Raw genomic sequence first — 15853 nt, forward strand, 5'->3', positions numbered from 1 at the left:
CTCTCAACTGCCTGGTTTGAAGCATGGAGATTGGCTAGTTCGCTGATTTTGGTAGATGAGCATGATTCAAAGATCAGAGGGCAGTGGCAGAGGCATCACATGGTTAGGAAGCATGTTATTGAAATGATGGGCTTGGACTCTGCAGTGATCAGGAAGAACAGGTCATTGGGTGCGTGTGGCAGTCTAAGGGAAGAAGTAGAGTTGTAGAAGCTAGGTCAAATTGAAGTTTAGGGGGGAGTTGGTGAACCAGAGAGGGGAAGTCCAGGTGATTGTAGTCAGAGAGCAGAGTACAGGTTCTTAACCCTGTCTGTGTGATACAGCTATTTGAGAAGGTCATTAGTCAGAATTGAGGTGAAGGTGTTTATTGGACTGTCCATGTGGGGTGTGGTTATTAGTGTATAAGTATATTGGGGAAGATGAGCCAGTGGCCTGTGAAGAAGAGAACACGGGACTAGGGTGGTATACATGGAGTGTAAGAGCTTCAGGGAACAGAGTGCTTTCCTCCCTGTTACAGAGTCACAGTGAGACTGTCTCAGAACACCAGAAACAAAACCAAACTCACAAAAAGTCCACATATTTAATGTATACAATTTGATAAATTTTAACATGCATGAGAGCCATCCTCATAGATAATAGATACATAGACCAATCTAAGACCTCCAGTTTCCTGTGTTTTTTGTTTTCTGATAAGAACTTGAGATACCTCCTCAGTCTGTCTTGCAATATGTGGTACGAGTTTATTAAGTAGAAAACCATTGTGTGCAGGTCTCTAGATCTTACTCCTCTTGTATAATTTTCCCTTTTCCCTTCCCCCCTGGCCCTCGGGAACCACCATTTTTATTCCTAGCTTCTCTGAGTTTTACTGTTTTTAGATACCCTGTCATGTTTACTGTTGCATGTGACTGAATTTTCTCCTTTTCAAGACTGGGTACTGTTCTTTTGTATGTTGCAACACATTTTCTAAACTTCCTATAATCTGTTGATACATATTTAGTTTTTTTTCATATCTTGGCTATTATGAGTAGTTGCAGTGAACAGTGGGGTACAGATAACTCATTAAGATATTTTTCCTTTTTGTTTTTATTTTGTGGCAGGCTCTGTTAGCTCAGGTTGGCCTCAAACTCACTGTGTAGCTGAGGATGATCTTGAACTGATCCTCTTACCTACATCTCCCAGATTACAAGGGTGGCTCAGTTGCTGAGGTCTTAATTTCAGGTTTTTTAGTAAGATGTGGAATTACTGGATCATGGGCGTTTTCTTTTTTTTGAGGAGTTTCCATATTTTGCATAATGGCTGTACCATTTCACAGTCCCACCAACAGTGTATATGGGTTCTCTCTTTACATCCTTGCCAGCACTTTTAATTTTTTGTCTTTATAAATAGTAGCCACCCTGATGTGTGGGATGATATCTCCTGGTAGTTTTGATTTCCTTGGTGATGATACTGATTCCTGTAGGCCATTGTGTGCTCAGTTTGACAAATAATCCATTCAGATCTTTGTCCACTTTTGTATTATTTGTTTTTTTTGGAGGGGGTCTTTTTTAAGACAGGGTCTCATCTCCCCAACTGTTCTGGAACTCACTAGGTAGACCAGGCTGGCCTCGAACTCACAGAGCTCCACCTGTCTCTGCCTCCCAAGTACCAGGATTAAAGTCATGCACCACCATGCCCAGCTGTAATATTTGGTTTTTTAAATAATTGGTTTGTAGGAGTTCCTTATAAATTTTGGGTATTAACTCCTTATCTATGGTTTTTCTCCCATTCTGTAGATTATGTTTTCCTTTTGGCATTTCTCTGTGCTGTGCCAAGCTTTTTAGTTAAACACAATTCCACCTGTTTATTTATTTTTTTACCTTCTTGCCTTTCTGTTTGGTGTTATATAAAGAAGATTGCCAAGTGCAATGCTATGGAAACTTCCTTGCAGTTTAAGTCTGGAAATTAAATCTTTTTTTTTTTTTAATATTTTTATTTCATGTGTATACATATATTGCCTGCATGTAGATACTTGCAGCTGTGTCGTGCAATGCCCGTGGAAGACAGAAGAGGCTGTCAGATCCCCTGGAACTAGAATTAACTGCCGTGTGGGTGCTGGGATTCAAACCCAGGTCTTCTGCAAGAACAGTCAGTGTTCTTAACCGCTGAGCTATCTCTCCAGCCCCTGGAAATTAAATCTTTAATCCATTTTGGTTTTTGTGTATGCTTTGATATAGGAGTGTGATTTCTTTTTTTTGTTGTTGTTGTTCTTTTTGTGGCAGGGGGTCCCTGTAGCCCCAGCTGGCCTGGAACTCACTATGGAGATCAGGTTGGCCTTGAACTCACAGAGCTCTGCCTGCCTCTGCCTCCCGAGTGCTGGGATTAAAGGTGTGCATTATCACACCCTGGCTAATTTCATTCTTATAAATGAAATTACATTTTTTCTGGCTTCTGTTTTTTCAAAAAATCCTTGTCTCATGTGATGTATTGGTATCCCTGCCAAAAAATGAATTGACTAATATATGTATGTCTTTATTTCTGGGCACTGTATTTTGAAACAGGCTTTTGTATTGTTTTTATTTACATTTTCTAGCACAACTGGGGAACAAGTGTTTGAAACCAGTTGGGGTGAAGAAGAACCCACCTCTGTTGTCGTTGTTGTCTTTTTTTTTTTTTTTTGGTCTTTTTGAGACAGGGTCTTCTGTAGCTCCAGCTGGCCCGATACTCAATATGGAGGAGACGGAGCTAGCCTCGATCTCATAGAGATCCACCTGCCTCTGCCTCCCAAGTGCTGAGACTAAAGGCGTGTGCCACCACGCCGGGCCCTACCTCTGCCTTCTGGCTCTAGGACACAGCTATGAAAGGATGGGGAGACAGCATCCCCAGGGCTAAGAATCTAGAAGTGAGTTTTAAACAAAAGCAAACTTGGAGTGCAGGAGAGGTAGAACAGGATACTGTTTGATTGACTAGGAAGTAGCCTTTGTGGAAGGTGCATTGGGAGCAGGGAGGGGTGTCCCAGGGCTAAAAGAGCGTGGAGGTTTTAGAGGGTGATAGCATTAGTGGTATTGTGAGTTGACTAGTGAAAACAAAGGTAAGCATACTGGTGAACATGTTCACGTTGCTGCTTTGGAAAATGGAGCTGCATTCTCACATAGCTGACTTGTGTGGTGCTGATCCCATGGTAGTGCCAAACTGGGCAAGAGATCTAGGTCAAGAAAGAGCTGGACACCCCAGTAGGACTCTGAACCAAGTGATAAGAGAAGAGGGCACAGAGAGAACTATTCTCTTTCTAGGTAGGTCACAGAGTTAAGTTTCTTCCTCCTCAGGTCTTCTCACTGCTCTGCCAGTGTGGAGAGTGCTTATGTACCCCTAGCAGCCAGAAATAAAATCCTTCCCTAGGTGTAAGCTTGTAGTATCCTTTGTGACACCTACCTTTTAGAATTGGTTTTATTAATATGAGCTCTTTCCTCACTTGATATGAACTTCATGAGGGCAGAGAATGAATTCACTAAATGGCCCCAGCTTCATCCCAGTGCCTGTCACACAGTGGCTACTCAGTAAATCCTGTTGGAAGAATGATGTAAAGAAGTAACATCCTGGGGTAGTGGTCCAGGCAGTGAGGGCAGTGGCATCAGCATGTATAGACTGAATGTGACAGCTCCAGCCATGGTCTCTCTCTTGAATAGCTAGAGCTGGTAAAGAGAAAGCATTCTGAATATTACTATAGATTTCTTACTTTTTTGTGCCCCTGCCCTGCTTGATAGGTCAGTCTCAAGACAATGAAAAGGAATTGGCTGCACTCTTCCACCTGTGGCTAGAGACCAAAGACCAGGCTTTCTGTAAGGTGTGTTTCTTACTTTGTCATTGGGTTTCCAGAGCCCTCACGTTAGTAAAAATTCTCCAGCCCATTTACCTGCTAATGTTTCTCTTTTTCTTCAGCAAGAAAATGAAGACAGCTCAGATGCCATGACACCTGTTCCTCGCGTGTGAGTATAATGTTCTTGTAGTGGGTGGTGTCCCATGAAACCACAGCTTCCCATACTGCTGTGTTTCTACTGACATGTCTTAGTTTGTCAGACCTTTAATGGACCTTAGAGACCCTAGAAGTCCGTGGACTCACCTACCTTGGTATACTTGAGGAGGGCACATGTACTTCTCAGTGGCTCTTGATTGAAGTAGTCTCTGAGGGACCCTGATCTGCCTTGTAGCTGGGCCGCTATCCATGCATGTCCTTTCTGGTTTCCACTGCAGAATGATTCATCTAATTCGTCTTTCTCATTTTACTTATAAAGAAATTGGTGGTTTAGTGACTTGCTAAAAGGTCAGTGTCAGGACTCTGGGATAGAGTTTAGGTCCCTTGACTCCCAGTTCTGTGTTCTTTGTCATGTCTTCTCATGTGCTTGTTTTCTATGTATTGTTTAAACCACAGTGTAGAGGTCCAACTTAAGTGTGGCCCAACATATGTGTTCAAATAATAGGGATTTAGAACTCAAGTTCTGGGTACTTTCTTTGGAAAGCAAAAAAACACACTCTTGCCATTGAACACACTCTTGCCATTGAACATACTTAAAGTGCCTTGTTGTTCCAAGGCTGACATTTTTGTTGCTATTAGATTGTGTTGATTTATCAGCAGTAGGGAAAACAGTAGGTAAAGATGCCAGTCTCTTTGTGTCTACTGAGAATATTTTGGGACCATAAGAGCAGGGTGATTTAGGAAATACCAGAGGGCTTAGAGCTGGAAAATGGATTTGGCAGGGGGTGAGTACTTATGAAGGGATATTTTTCCATGTGGCCAAGGTAATACTTCTGGGTGCTGAGAAAGGGTGATGGGTCTGTGACCTACTTCCATACTTTGAGATGATACAGAACTCTTTATGTTCCAGAAGAACTGACTATGTAGTGCGGCCCAGCACAGGAGAGGAGAAACGGGTTTTTCAAGAGCAGGTAAGATCTTTCTTGAAGCTAGTATAAGTCTCTGTCTCTGTGAGGCTGTGCAGACAGAAGCACTGAGCCTGACTCTCCTTGACCGCAGCTTCTTGGTTGTTCACACTCTTTGTCTTAGATAGTCCATTGGCTGAGGTTGCTTGTTGGGTAGAAATGGTGTGGTGAAAGGGATGAAAACTATTTTGAATAATCTTTTCTTCCAGATAGGAGAATACATTTTATTTCGTTGTCCTTTCCTGGGTGACTAGCTATGAGGACCATCATTTCCCACTGTGGTTGGGTCATCATTCTCAGTGGGATTGCTTGTTTTCTTGTTTTAATATCTCCCTGTAGACCCCACTATTGTAAGGGAGCTCTAGAGAGAACGCTGCTAATTCTGACATGGCGACTTTCTGCCTTTTCTCTTGCTAGGAGCGTTACAGGTATAGCCAACCCCATAAGGCATTTACCTTCCGCATGCATGGCTTTGAGTCTGTGGTGGGGCCAGTGAAGGGCGTGTTTGATAAGGAGACCTCCCTCAACAAGGCTCGTGAACATTCACTGCTGCGCTCTGACCGTCCTGCCTATGTCACCATCCTGTCCCTTGGTATGTGGTGTGTATTTATTACCAGGGATATTTAAATTTTTACCCCAAAACTTTGCTTGAATCAATTCTATACTCCTTGTACCAGCCCTACCACTTATGTCCTCCATGCAGTGATGGTATTGAGAGTCAGGCATAGTATTTGTAAATTTTCGAATCTGAAAGATGACCAAGTAGATTCTGCCCTGGGAGACTGATGCCAAGAATTCATGCTTCTTGAAGTCATGTTTATATTGATGATCATTTAAGAACTACTCACAAGCCAGTAGTTATGTAAAGTGTAGGATTTGCTTTTTTTTTTTTTGTCTTTTTGGTCTTTTTGAGACAGGGTCTCCCTCTAGTTCCAGCTGTCCTGGAACTCACTATGTACACCAGGCTGGCCTTGAACTCACAGAGATCCGCCTGCCTCTGCCTCCCAAGTGCTGCAAGGCGTGTGCCACCACGCCTGGCTTGGATTTGCTTTTTTAAAGAATTTTTTGCTGAGCCTGGTGGTGCATGCCTATCATCCCAGTACTTGGTAGGCCAAGGCAGGAAGATTGTCTAGAGTTTGAAGCCAGCCTGTATCATCACATAGTGAGAATCTGTCTCAAAAAACAAGGTGATGAGAACAGAGTATTCTTTGTGTTATGAGTCCCTTTAGTAGTGAGACCTGTGGACACCTTCCCAGAATTATGTATTTACATATTTAAAGCAAAATTCTTAGAGTTACAAAAGAAGCTAGTAATATTTCAATAATTATTAAAGTGTTAAAGTTATGTGAAAAAATAAATGTTTCAAGGCTGGAGAAATGGCTCAGAGGTTGGGAGCACTTGCTGCCTTTGCAGAGGACCTGGATTTGGTTCCTAGCACCCACATGGCAGCTAACAACTGCCTATAACTTCAGTTCCAGAGGATCTGATTCCCTTTTCTAGCCTCTATGCTTACATGTACTCAAGTGTGCATTTGTTATAATATTGAATGTCCTAGTTTGTTTCTCCATTGCTGTGACAAAACACTCATGACAACTTTCAACTTGGGGAGGAAAGGGTTTATTTAGCTTACATCTCCCAGGTCACAGTTCATCAGGGAGCCCAAGGTAGGAACTCAGGGCAGGAACCTGGAGGCAGGAGCTGGAGCATAGGCCATGGAGGAACTCTGCTCACTGGCTTGCTCCCCTGGCCCCTGCTCAGCTTGCTCTCTTATCCAACACAGGCCCACCTGCCCAGGGGTGGCACTACCCACAGTGGGCTGGGCCCTCCCACATCACTCATCAAGAAGATGCCCCTCAGACATGGCCACAGGCCAACAGACATGGCCACAGGCCAGTGCAATGGAGGCAGTTCCCCAATTGAGGCTCCCTCAACGCAGGTGTGTCAAGGTGACACTAAAGCTATCCAGCACATTGAATGATAAGATTTAGTAGAGGTTTACAATTTCTGTAGCATCCACATGGGGGCGGTGAGTGTAAGTGATTGGAGTTGTTATCTTCAGTACTTGAAATGTATAAAAAGTATTTGGGCTGGGTTGATGCTGCACACCTTTAATCCCAGCACTTGGAGGCAGGGTTAGGCAGATCTCTATGAGATCAAGGCCAGTCTGGTGAGTTGGCCAGGTCAGGTCAGCTGGGGCTACAGGGAGCCCCTATCTCAACAAAAACCAAAAAAACAAAAAACTGAAACAAAGCATTTGGTTTCTATTACAATACTAAAATAATAGCAGTGTATGGTCTATAACTATAGTTGATAATTGAAGGAAATGCCATCAAGTCATAGAATGAGTGAAATTTTTTCTATTTTAGTGCATGAATGAACTTTATTTTGATGTTCATCCTCCTACTTCCAACTCTTCCCAGGTCCCTCCCTGCGTACACCCAACTTCCTGCTCTCATTTAATATAAAAAATAACATATGCATGGTTATAGGATACTCCACAGCATTGGGCACTCCTACCCCAAGAAATAACTTTGCTTTTCTGTCTTGGAAGCTGTTGACTGCCAGTACCTTTGCAACTAGGAGTGAGGCCTTTTGAACCTCTCTCATCCATGCTGGAATATTGACTAGATTGATCTTGTGCAGGTCTAGTGTAGGCAACCACAACTATTGAGAGTTCATGAGTGTAGCCGCCTGACACATCCAGAAGATAATTTACAGCAGCCCTCCCTAACATGTGACTCTAACCGTGTTTATGCCCCCTCTGCTGTGACAGTCTCTGAGTCTTGCGGGGAAGGATTGTGATGTAGATGAACTCTTTGGGGATGAGAACCACTGATTTCTAAGGTGTCCATGGACCTTTGGTTTTGCCTGTAGGAGTGTCAAGTGTAGGAAATTCCAGTGATAATGTTTCTGGCCACTAGAGGGCAGTATGCCCCTGACTCAGCTGTCAGGTGAGGCTCAGGAACCATGACCCTAAGGAACTCTGCCCCACCAGAGCAGGTCAGGGGATGTAGTTCCTCAGCGGAAACTGCTTGACCCCTGCATTTTCTCATGTCAGTTCGGGATGCTGCAGCTCGGCTGCCTAATGGAGAAGGAACTCGGGCAGAGATCTGTGAACTGCTCAAGGATTCTCAGTTTCTTGCTCCAGATGTCACCAGCACTCAGGTAAGTTAGAGAAATAGTTGTGCTTGACTCCATTTCAGCATGTATTTGGGAAAAATTATTAGGAATTATAAGTGACTTTTTGTGTGTGTGTGTGTATGTTACTCAGGATTGAACCCAGGGCCTTACATACATTAGGCAAGTAGTTCTTTAACACTGAACTACGTGTGTAGCACCTAATGTCAATTTTATTTTATTTTACTTAAATTAAATTTTTTTGGTCTTTTTGAGACAGGATTTCCCTGTAGCCTCAGCTGGCCTGGAACTCACTATGTAGACCAGGCTGGCCTTTAACTCACAGAGATCTGCCTGCCTCTGCCTCCCAAGTGCTGAGATCAAAGGTGTGCACCACCACACCTGGCCTGACATCAGTTAAAAAAATGAGTGAAGAAAAGCGAGGCATGCTGACATATAACTAAAACACTATCTAGTACAAATATTTAAATATAAATATAAAATTTAAAATCTTAAAAAAAGATGAAGGAATGTTTAGAGCCAGATGTATGCTTCATTAATAGCAAAGGTTTGGGATTGTTACTGCCTACATTTTTCAAAATGTTATTCTTTTCCCTTCTCATTTTTTTGTTTCAGTTATGGGCTTTTTAATAGATTTATTTATTTTAATTTTTTATTGTGTGTGTGTATACGATGTGGTACACATGTGCCATGGCCCATGTATGAAAGTGAGAGAACAGTTTTCTGGAGTTGATTCTTATTTTCTTATATATTTATAGTCCCAGCACTGGGGAGGCAGAGGCAGGCCAGCCTGGTCTACATAGTGAGTTCTAGGCCAGCTGTGGCTACAGATAGACCCTGTCTCAAAAAGATTTAAAAAAAAAAAATGGTGTATGTGACTTATGTGTGCCACATGTGTTTGACTGCATGCAGAGGCCAGAAGAAGGCATGGGATCCCCCAGAGCTGGGGCTGCAGGTAATGGTGAGCTTCCTGACTTGGGTCCTGGGACTGAACTCCAGTCCTTTGGAAGAGTAGCAAGTGTTCTTAACCATCTCCCCAACCCCTTCATTTTACAGTAAAGGAAAGGCCTCTATAGTTAATGAGTTTTCAATATCCTTACAGTGAAGAAAGAGTATCTTAGGAGCTTATCTTTTTTTTCCAATTGATGAGGTGAACTGTTGGGAGGACGCAGCTAGGCTGGGATCTTACCTGTTTATCCTCTATGACTTTTACATCCCCTGTTTTTTCTGTGGAGTCCAGATGACTCGTGTTGACTTGATTGGACTTGTCACTTAATTCCATTTGCTCTGTTCTTAGGTGAACACAGTAGTGAGTGGTGCACTGGATCGGCTTCATTATGAAAAAGACCCTTGTGTGAAGTATGATGTTGGACGAAAGCTGTGGATCTACCTGCATCGTGACCGGAGTGAGGAAGAGTTTGGTATGTGAGGCCTCTAGCAGTGTGCTGGCTAGATAAAAGCATCTGACTTTCTGTTCCTGTCCTGTTAATTCTCTTAGTTGGCATTCAGTTAGGACAGTGTTATGGAGGCAAAATCCAGTCCACCACAAGGCCTTGGGTTATCTTGTTTTGTTTTTGAGACAGGATCTTGCCATATGACCAGGTTGACTTTGAACTTGCTGTGTGGTCCAGGCTGGTTTTGTACTTGAGATCCTTTTGCTTCTGCCTCCCCAGTTCTGGGCTTATTGGTGTGCATTATCCTATCTGGTCTTTCTTTTGTTTTGAGACAGAGTCTAGCCTGTGTAGCCCAGGCTGATCTTGAACTGTCTTCCTGCCTTAGCTTCCTGATACTGGGATTACAGTCTCTGCCTAGTGAGGTGGCTTTTAACAAAGCCTTCCTCATTTAGCATGCTAAGGTCAAACTTCCTAAACTAAGATATAACCATCCTTGTTTATAGAACGGATTCACCAAGCTCAAGCAGCAGCAGCGAAAGCCAGAAAAGCCCTTCAGCAAAAACCCAAGCCCCCATCCAAGGTGGTAAGTGACCTCATGAGAGCTTTTACCTTTGGGATTCTGGGGTGGGCAAGGTGGCATAGACATTTCACCTAACTCGGTGTGTCAGGAGCCTGAGGGCCTTCCTTCTCTGAGCCTTCATGATGCCTGAGGTGAATTTCTTTTTCTTTTCTAGAAATCTAGTAATAAGGAAAGCTCAATGAAGGGTCTTAACAGTGGCCCTTCTGAGCAGAGTCAGATGAGCCTCAGTGACTCCAGCATGCCACCCACCCCAGTCACACCTGTAACCCCCACAACACCAGCATTGCCCACCACCCCCATCTCCCCTCCACCTGTGTCGGCAGTGAACAAAAGTGGCTCTGCCTCCATCTCAGAGCCAGCTAAGTCTAGCTCAGGGTAAGTACCTGTTGTGTCTTCTCTAGTTCTTTTCTTCCTGAGTCCTTTTGTATACATGTCCTGAGTTTTTGCCTTTTCTTTGTCCCTGATTTTCCTCATAGTGTTCTTCTGGTGTCCTCACCAACAATGCCACAGCTAGGAACAATGCTGTCCCCAGCTTCCATCCAGACTCCACCCAGTTCTCAGGCCACTGCCCGGGTTGTGAGCCATTCTGGCTCGACTGGTCTGCCCCAGGTTCGCGTGGTGGCCCAGCCCAGCCTTCCGGCTGTCTCTCAGCAGTCAGCAGGGCCAGCACAAACACTGCCACCGATGACGGCAGGACCGCAAATCCGGGTGCCAGTCACTGCCACACAGACCAAAGTAGTACCCCAGGTAAATGATGAGAAGGTTCATTGAAATAACTTGTTTCATGTTCAAAGCTGGGAAAGCACTTTAGGTACTCTGTTTTTTTTTTTGTTGTTGTTGTTTTGTTTTGTTTTTGTTTTTGTCTTTTTTTTTTTTTTTGGTCTTTTTGGGACAGGGTCTCCCTGTAGCTCCAGCTGACCTAGAACTCATGTAGACCAGGCTAGCCTTGAACTCACAGAGATCCACCTCCCAAGTGCTGGGATTAAAGGGGCACCACCATGCCCGGCTAGGTACTCTGTTTTACATGTTGGAAACCAGATCTTTCTTACATTAAGGCCATGGTAGAGAGGGGATGTAAGTCCTGATCTTGTGACTCTAAATTTCCATTGTACCATAGTCCTGACACTGACTGTTTATGTGACTCTTTAGAGAAGATTCGCATGTCTGCCTTGTTTTCTTTTCTGTATGTAAAATGGATAAAATCATATTTGTTTGTATGTAGAAGTGAAATAAGATGTTAAATGTGAAAACATTGAAAATTATCCAAATTAAAGAAATTTAGTGTTCCTTCCCGAGTGTGGTGAGCTTTAAACCCTGATAGCAAGGTTGCTTTCAGAATGCTTTCTGGGTGGAGATGTATAGGGCCCCTCCTTGTCTGCCTAGTCCCATCTTGGTGTCTAATTGGACTCTTGGCCTCACGTCCTAAACTAGGCGGTCATGGCAACTCTTCCAGTCAAAGGACAGACTACAACAGCCACTGTGCAGCGGCCTGGACCTGGGCAGACAGGGCTTACAGTGACAAGTCTCCCTGCAGCAGTCAGCCCAGTGAGCAAGCCAGTCACAAGTTCTCCTGGGAGCTCTGCTCCTAGTGCCTCCACAACAGCTGTCATTCAGAATGTCACAGGACAGAATATCATCAAGCAGGTAAGTGGACCTGACTCTGACTCTGGTGTCTTAAAGCAGAGAACCACTGGGGTGGGATGTTCCTGAACAGAGTGGGTACCCATAGAGAAAAAGATTTGTCATCTTTGACTCATAGTTTGGAGATACATCAAGTGAGTCCCCCACATTCCCCAAAGGCAGGGCTGCTTTTATGGATGCCCAAGAGATTTCCTGTTTCCATATATTTCAGCGTATGGTAGCTGAGTTTATGGAGTTATGCAGTTAAGTTACTGTAGCATATTTTACGGCCTTTGAAGTTTGCCACTTCCAAACGTGGAATACATTTGTACTTTCTCAGTGGTGAATATGCAGGGATAATCACTGCACTTGAAAAGTTGTGAAGCACCCTAACCGCTGGAGCTAGGGCAGAGCCTTCTGTCCACTTTGCTATGCTGTGTGTGTTAGCCTTTACCAGTCTGTCTCATGGCACTGTGGGTAGCATTGTTTTCCCCTTTTTGTAGATGAAGAAATAGAGCCATACAATTATATACAGTAACATATTCATGCAGCAGTTATTATTGTCTTCGTGGAGTTTAGGCATGTGTTAAACAGACTAAGCCCCTGCCTTTGTGGAGTTCGTATTCCATAGGGCAAGGAAACAAATAACTAGATCAATGTTGGATAGTAAGAAACTGTGAGGGTCATTAGGGTAGGGATGGAATGTCATGTGCTGTTTCAGCCATGGTGACAGAAGCCTCCTTGGAGAAGATGACGTTTGAAGGAGACGTGAAAGGTAAATCTCTGGATGCTGGGTACAGTGCACTGCAGAGAACAAGAATGGAAGGAAGGAGACCTTGGAGGGCAGCTACTGCAGTCCAGGTGAAAGGTGTGGAGAGCACTGGTTGGAAGTGGTGAGAAGCGAATGTAGTTTTGTGGTTTTCTGGTGGCTAAAGTGTGAGTCTGAAAGAAAGAAGGGGCTGAATATGACTGTGGGCTCTGGCTGGAGTCACTGAGTAGATAGTGGTATCATTTACTAAAATGGAAGGAGATTGGGGTGTGGAGCCTGGGACAGATAGATTAGTGTTTTCATGCTGGGTGGACAGTGCCTGGTGTGGGGTGTGCCAAAAGTTGGGTGAGATTCACCTATTGAGTAGGTGTGACTGGGCCCAGGATCCAGATTGTTTAAAGGCATGTAAGGTGAGGAAGCAGAGAGTGCTTTTGCATAATTTCATTTTTAAAGATTTATTTTGTTTTTAATTATGTGTATGTATGTCTGTCTGTATGTGGGTATGTGTACACAAGTGTAGGTGCCTGCAGAGGCCAGAGTCATAGTGTAGGTGCCTGCAGAGGCCAGAGTCATTGGGTCCTCCTAGAACTCGATTTATAGGTAGTTGGCCTGACATGGGTACTGGGTACATGGGTACTTGAATAGGACTCAAGTCCTCTGCACGAGTAATAAATACTCTTAACCATAGAACCATTTCTCCAGCTCTATATGAGTAATTTTAATAGGAATTTTGCCACTTAAGAGAGCAGAATTTGGAATGGAGTGGTGTGAGGGAAGGAGTGGATTGGGAGGCATAGAACAATAAGGCTTGGCAGTTTTTAGGATGGCTAGTATCTCCTTTGTTTGCTTTTTTGTGGCAGTGGTCCAGTAGAAGGACCACCAAGAGGAAGGCTTTGGGTGAACCAAAGTGATTGAGCTGTTAGTCATGGGGCAAGTACCCTTCTGAAGCTGGTAGAGAACCCAGGGAGTATGACTCTCGAGGGCCTGCTTGGAGCTGATGCACCACACTACTGCTCAAGTGGGGGTGACCTAACTGTAAATAGATGCATTTGAGATACTGGGGGAAATCCAGACATGTACTGACAATACTTAAGCTGAGTAGCAATAGAACTATGATTCTTTTTTTTTTTAAGCTTAAAAAGTCCTCTGCTAGGTTAGAGATGTACACATGTATTTAGGTCAGCAAAATAATGTATCTTTCTTTCCTTTAAAGTATTCCAGTTCTGAGGCTCAGTGATGAGGCCTTGGATTTAATTTCCAACACCCCTGTAAGGCAACTCTACTACCTTACATTCACTTCCAACCTCACCAGTGCTGCTGGAAGCCCTGTCAAAATTCCAGCCCCTTTCTCCCACTCCCTCCTAAAACCGAGGAAAGATGGATAAGACAAGATTGACAAAGTAATTATATTTGAAGCTAAGTGAAGGGTATATATTTATTATATTCTTTACTTTTGTTTATGTTTATTGTTTTTCAAATTAAAAAGTTATAAAGAGTAGGGATTTGCCCAGTCCTGCTACATGACCTGTGAATCCCTTCATTGGTACTATCTGTCTCCATCCAGGTGTCGATCACTGGGCAGCTTGGTATGAAGCCCCAGACAGGCAACAGCATTCCACTCACAGCCACCAACTTCCGTATCCAGGGTAAAGATGTACTGCGTCTGCCACCCTCTTCCATCACCACAGATGCCAAGGGCCAGACAGTTTTACGAATCACGCCGGACATGATGGCCACGTTGGCCAAGTCTCAGGTTACCACAGTCAAACTGACTCAGGACCTCTTTGGGACAGGAAGTGGCACTGCAGGCAAAGGCATCTCTGCTACCTTACATGTCACTTCTAATCCTGTCCATGCAGCTGACAGCCCTGCCAAGGCCCCTTCCACCAGCGGCCCTTCATCTGCTCCAGCGGGTACCACCGTGGTCAAAGTAACTCCTGATCTCAAGCCAACAGATGCCTCGAATTCAGCTTTTCGCTTGATGCCAGCTCTGGGAGTGAGTGTGGCAGATCAGAAGGGAAAGAACACAGTGGCCTCTTCAGAAGCAAAACCAGCTGCCACCATCCGAATTGTGCAGGGACTGGGAGTGCTACCTCCTAAAGCAGGCCAGACCATCACTGTTGCAGCTCATGCAAAGCAAGGAGGCTCTGTTGTTGGTGGGTCTGGAACTGTCCATTCTTCAGCGGTATCCTTGCCCAGTATGAGTGCTACTGTGTCTAAGACTGTGGCTGTGGCTTCTGGGGCCACAAGTACCCCCATCAGTATCGGGGCAGGAGCCCCCACTGTGCGGCAGGTTCCAGTCAGCACAACGGTTGTGTCCACATCACAGGCTGTGAGTAATGGTGGTAAAGATTTTAGCCCTCTAACTCAGAAACCTTTTCTAGAAGGAGACAGGGTTTTAAAACATAGCCCAGGCTGGCTTAGAACTTGCCCATATGTGCTGGTCCAGACTCTTCAGTTCTCAATTCATTGGTCATCCTGCCTCACTCATTAAGTGTTGGGATTGTAGGTGTTTACCACTATACCCAGAAACTTCTTGAGGTTGTTAACCCCTGTCCCTCAGGACACTCTTTCAGAACTAGGAAACTAGGTACCCTATCCATATTGCCTCATTTGACCCAATAGATTTGGGTTGTTTGCTTTTGGAACACAATTTAGTGAAATGAAGTATATGCGTGCATTCTATTTTTTAAAATAGAGATATATTTTTATTTTATGAGTGTTTTTGTATTTCTGAGGCAGAGATTGCTAAAGTGAATCTTGAAGATATACTTATTAAAAGTTTTGACACCGATTATGCTACCAAAAAGGCTATACCAGCTTATATTCCCATCAGTTGTTTTTTTTTTTTTTTTTTTTTTTGCCAGACTTTAGCCAGTGCTAGCTGGTCCAAGTGAAAAGTTGTCTTACTAGAGGAAAGGGAGTTCTTTCTCAATTTTGTTTCCCCAGTCATGAGGAAGGTTGACTGCACCATTCGTGTAGAGACTGCCATATGCCCATGCCCTTCAGTGGTGGATTCTTTGCTAGTTTTTTGGGGAGGGTGTAGTAGTCTCATGGTATTTATCTCTCCATAAGCATAGTAAGTATTTCCTCTAATTTGGGACTGGGAATGTAGCTCAGTGGTAGAGCAGTTGCCCAACAGGCTCAAGGCCCTGACTTTTAACCCTAGCATTGCAGGGGGAAATATTTTCCTTGTCTCACCTTGTGGGGTTTTTGTTGTTGTTGTTGTTGGTTGTTCGTTTTTTTCTTTGAGATGTGGTTTTTCTGTGTCTCTCTGGCTTGAACTCGTACCTGGATCAGACTGCCTCAGGTTCCTGAGTGCTGGGATTGTTACCATGCCCAGCTCAGTCTGACATCTTTTAACTTTGTATTTGGAACCTTTTCCTCTGCAAGTATTTAATTTTATCTGATTATATCTACCAGTGTTTTCCCTTTTTTCCC

At 44.0% G+C, this 15853-nt stretch overlaps 1 protein-coding gene across 11 annotated transcripts in view; it reads left to right on the forward strand.

The window, feature by feature from the left end:
• The window catches only part of Nfrkb (nuclear factor related to kappaB binding protein), a 37736-nt gene that overhangs the window by 16622 nt on the left and 5261 nt on the right, over positions 1 to 15853 (forward strand). For 10 of the 11 annotated variants that reach the window (XM_017802919.2, XM_017802920.2, XM_029555541.1 and 7 more), the window contains 11 exons: positions 3738 to 3817; positions 3913 to 3959; positions 4857 to 4917; positions 5329 to 5503; positions 7970 to 8076; positions 9347 to 9470; positions 9947 to 10026; positions 10178 to 10398; positions 10500 to 10770; positions 11455 to 11667; positions 13977 to 14744. In XM_017802919.2, the coding sequence (XP_017658408.1) occupies positions 3738 to 3817; positions 3913 to 3959; positions 4857 to 4917; positions 5329 to 5503; positions 7970 to 8076; positions 9347 to 9470; positions 9947 to 10026; positions 10178 to 10398; positions 10500 to 10770; positions 11455 to 11667; positions 13977 to 14744 (2147 nt within the window). The remainder of the gene's footprint in view (positions 1 to 3737; positions 3818 to 3912; positions 3960 to 4856; positions 4918 to 5328; positions 5504 to 7969; positions 8077 to 9346; positions 9471 to 9946; positions 10027 to 10177; positions 10399 to 10499; positions 10771 to 11454; positions 11668 to 13976; positions 14745 to 15853) is intronic. The other variant, XM_029555536.1, reaches the window with a different exon arrangement.

Source organism: Nannospalax galili, unplaced genomic scaffold (genome assembly GCF_000622305.1).
Source record: "Nannospalax galili isolate Female #2095 unplaced genomic scaffold, S.galili_v1.0 scaffold6, whole genome shotgun sequence".
Lineage (NCBI taxonomy): Eukaryota > Metazoa > Chordata > Mammalia > Rodentia > Spalacidae > Nannospalax > Nannospalax galili.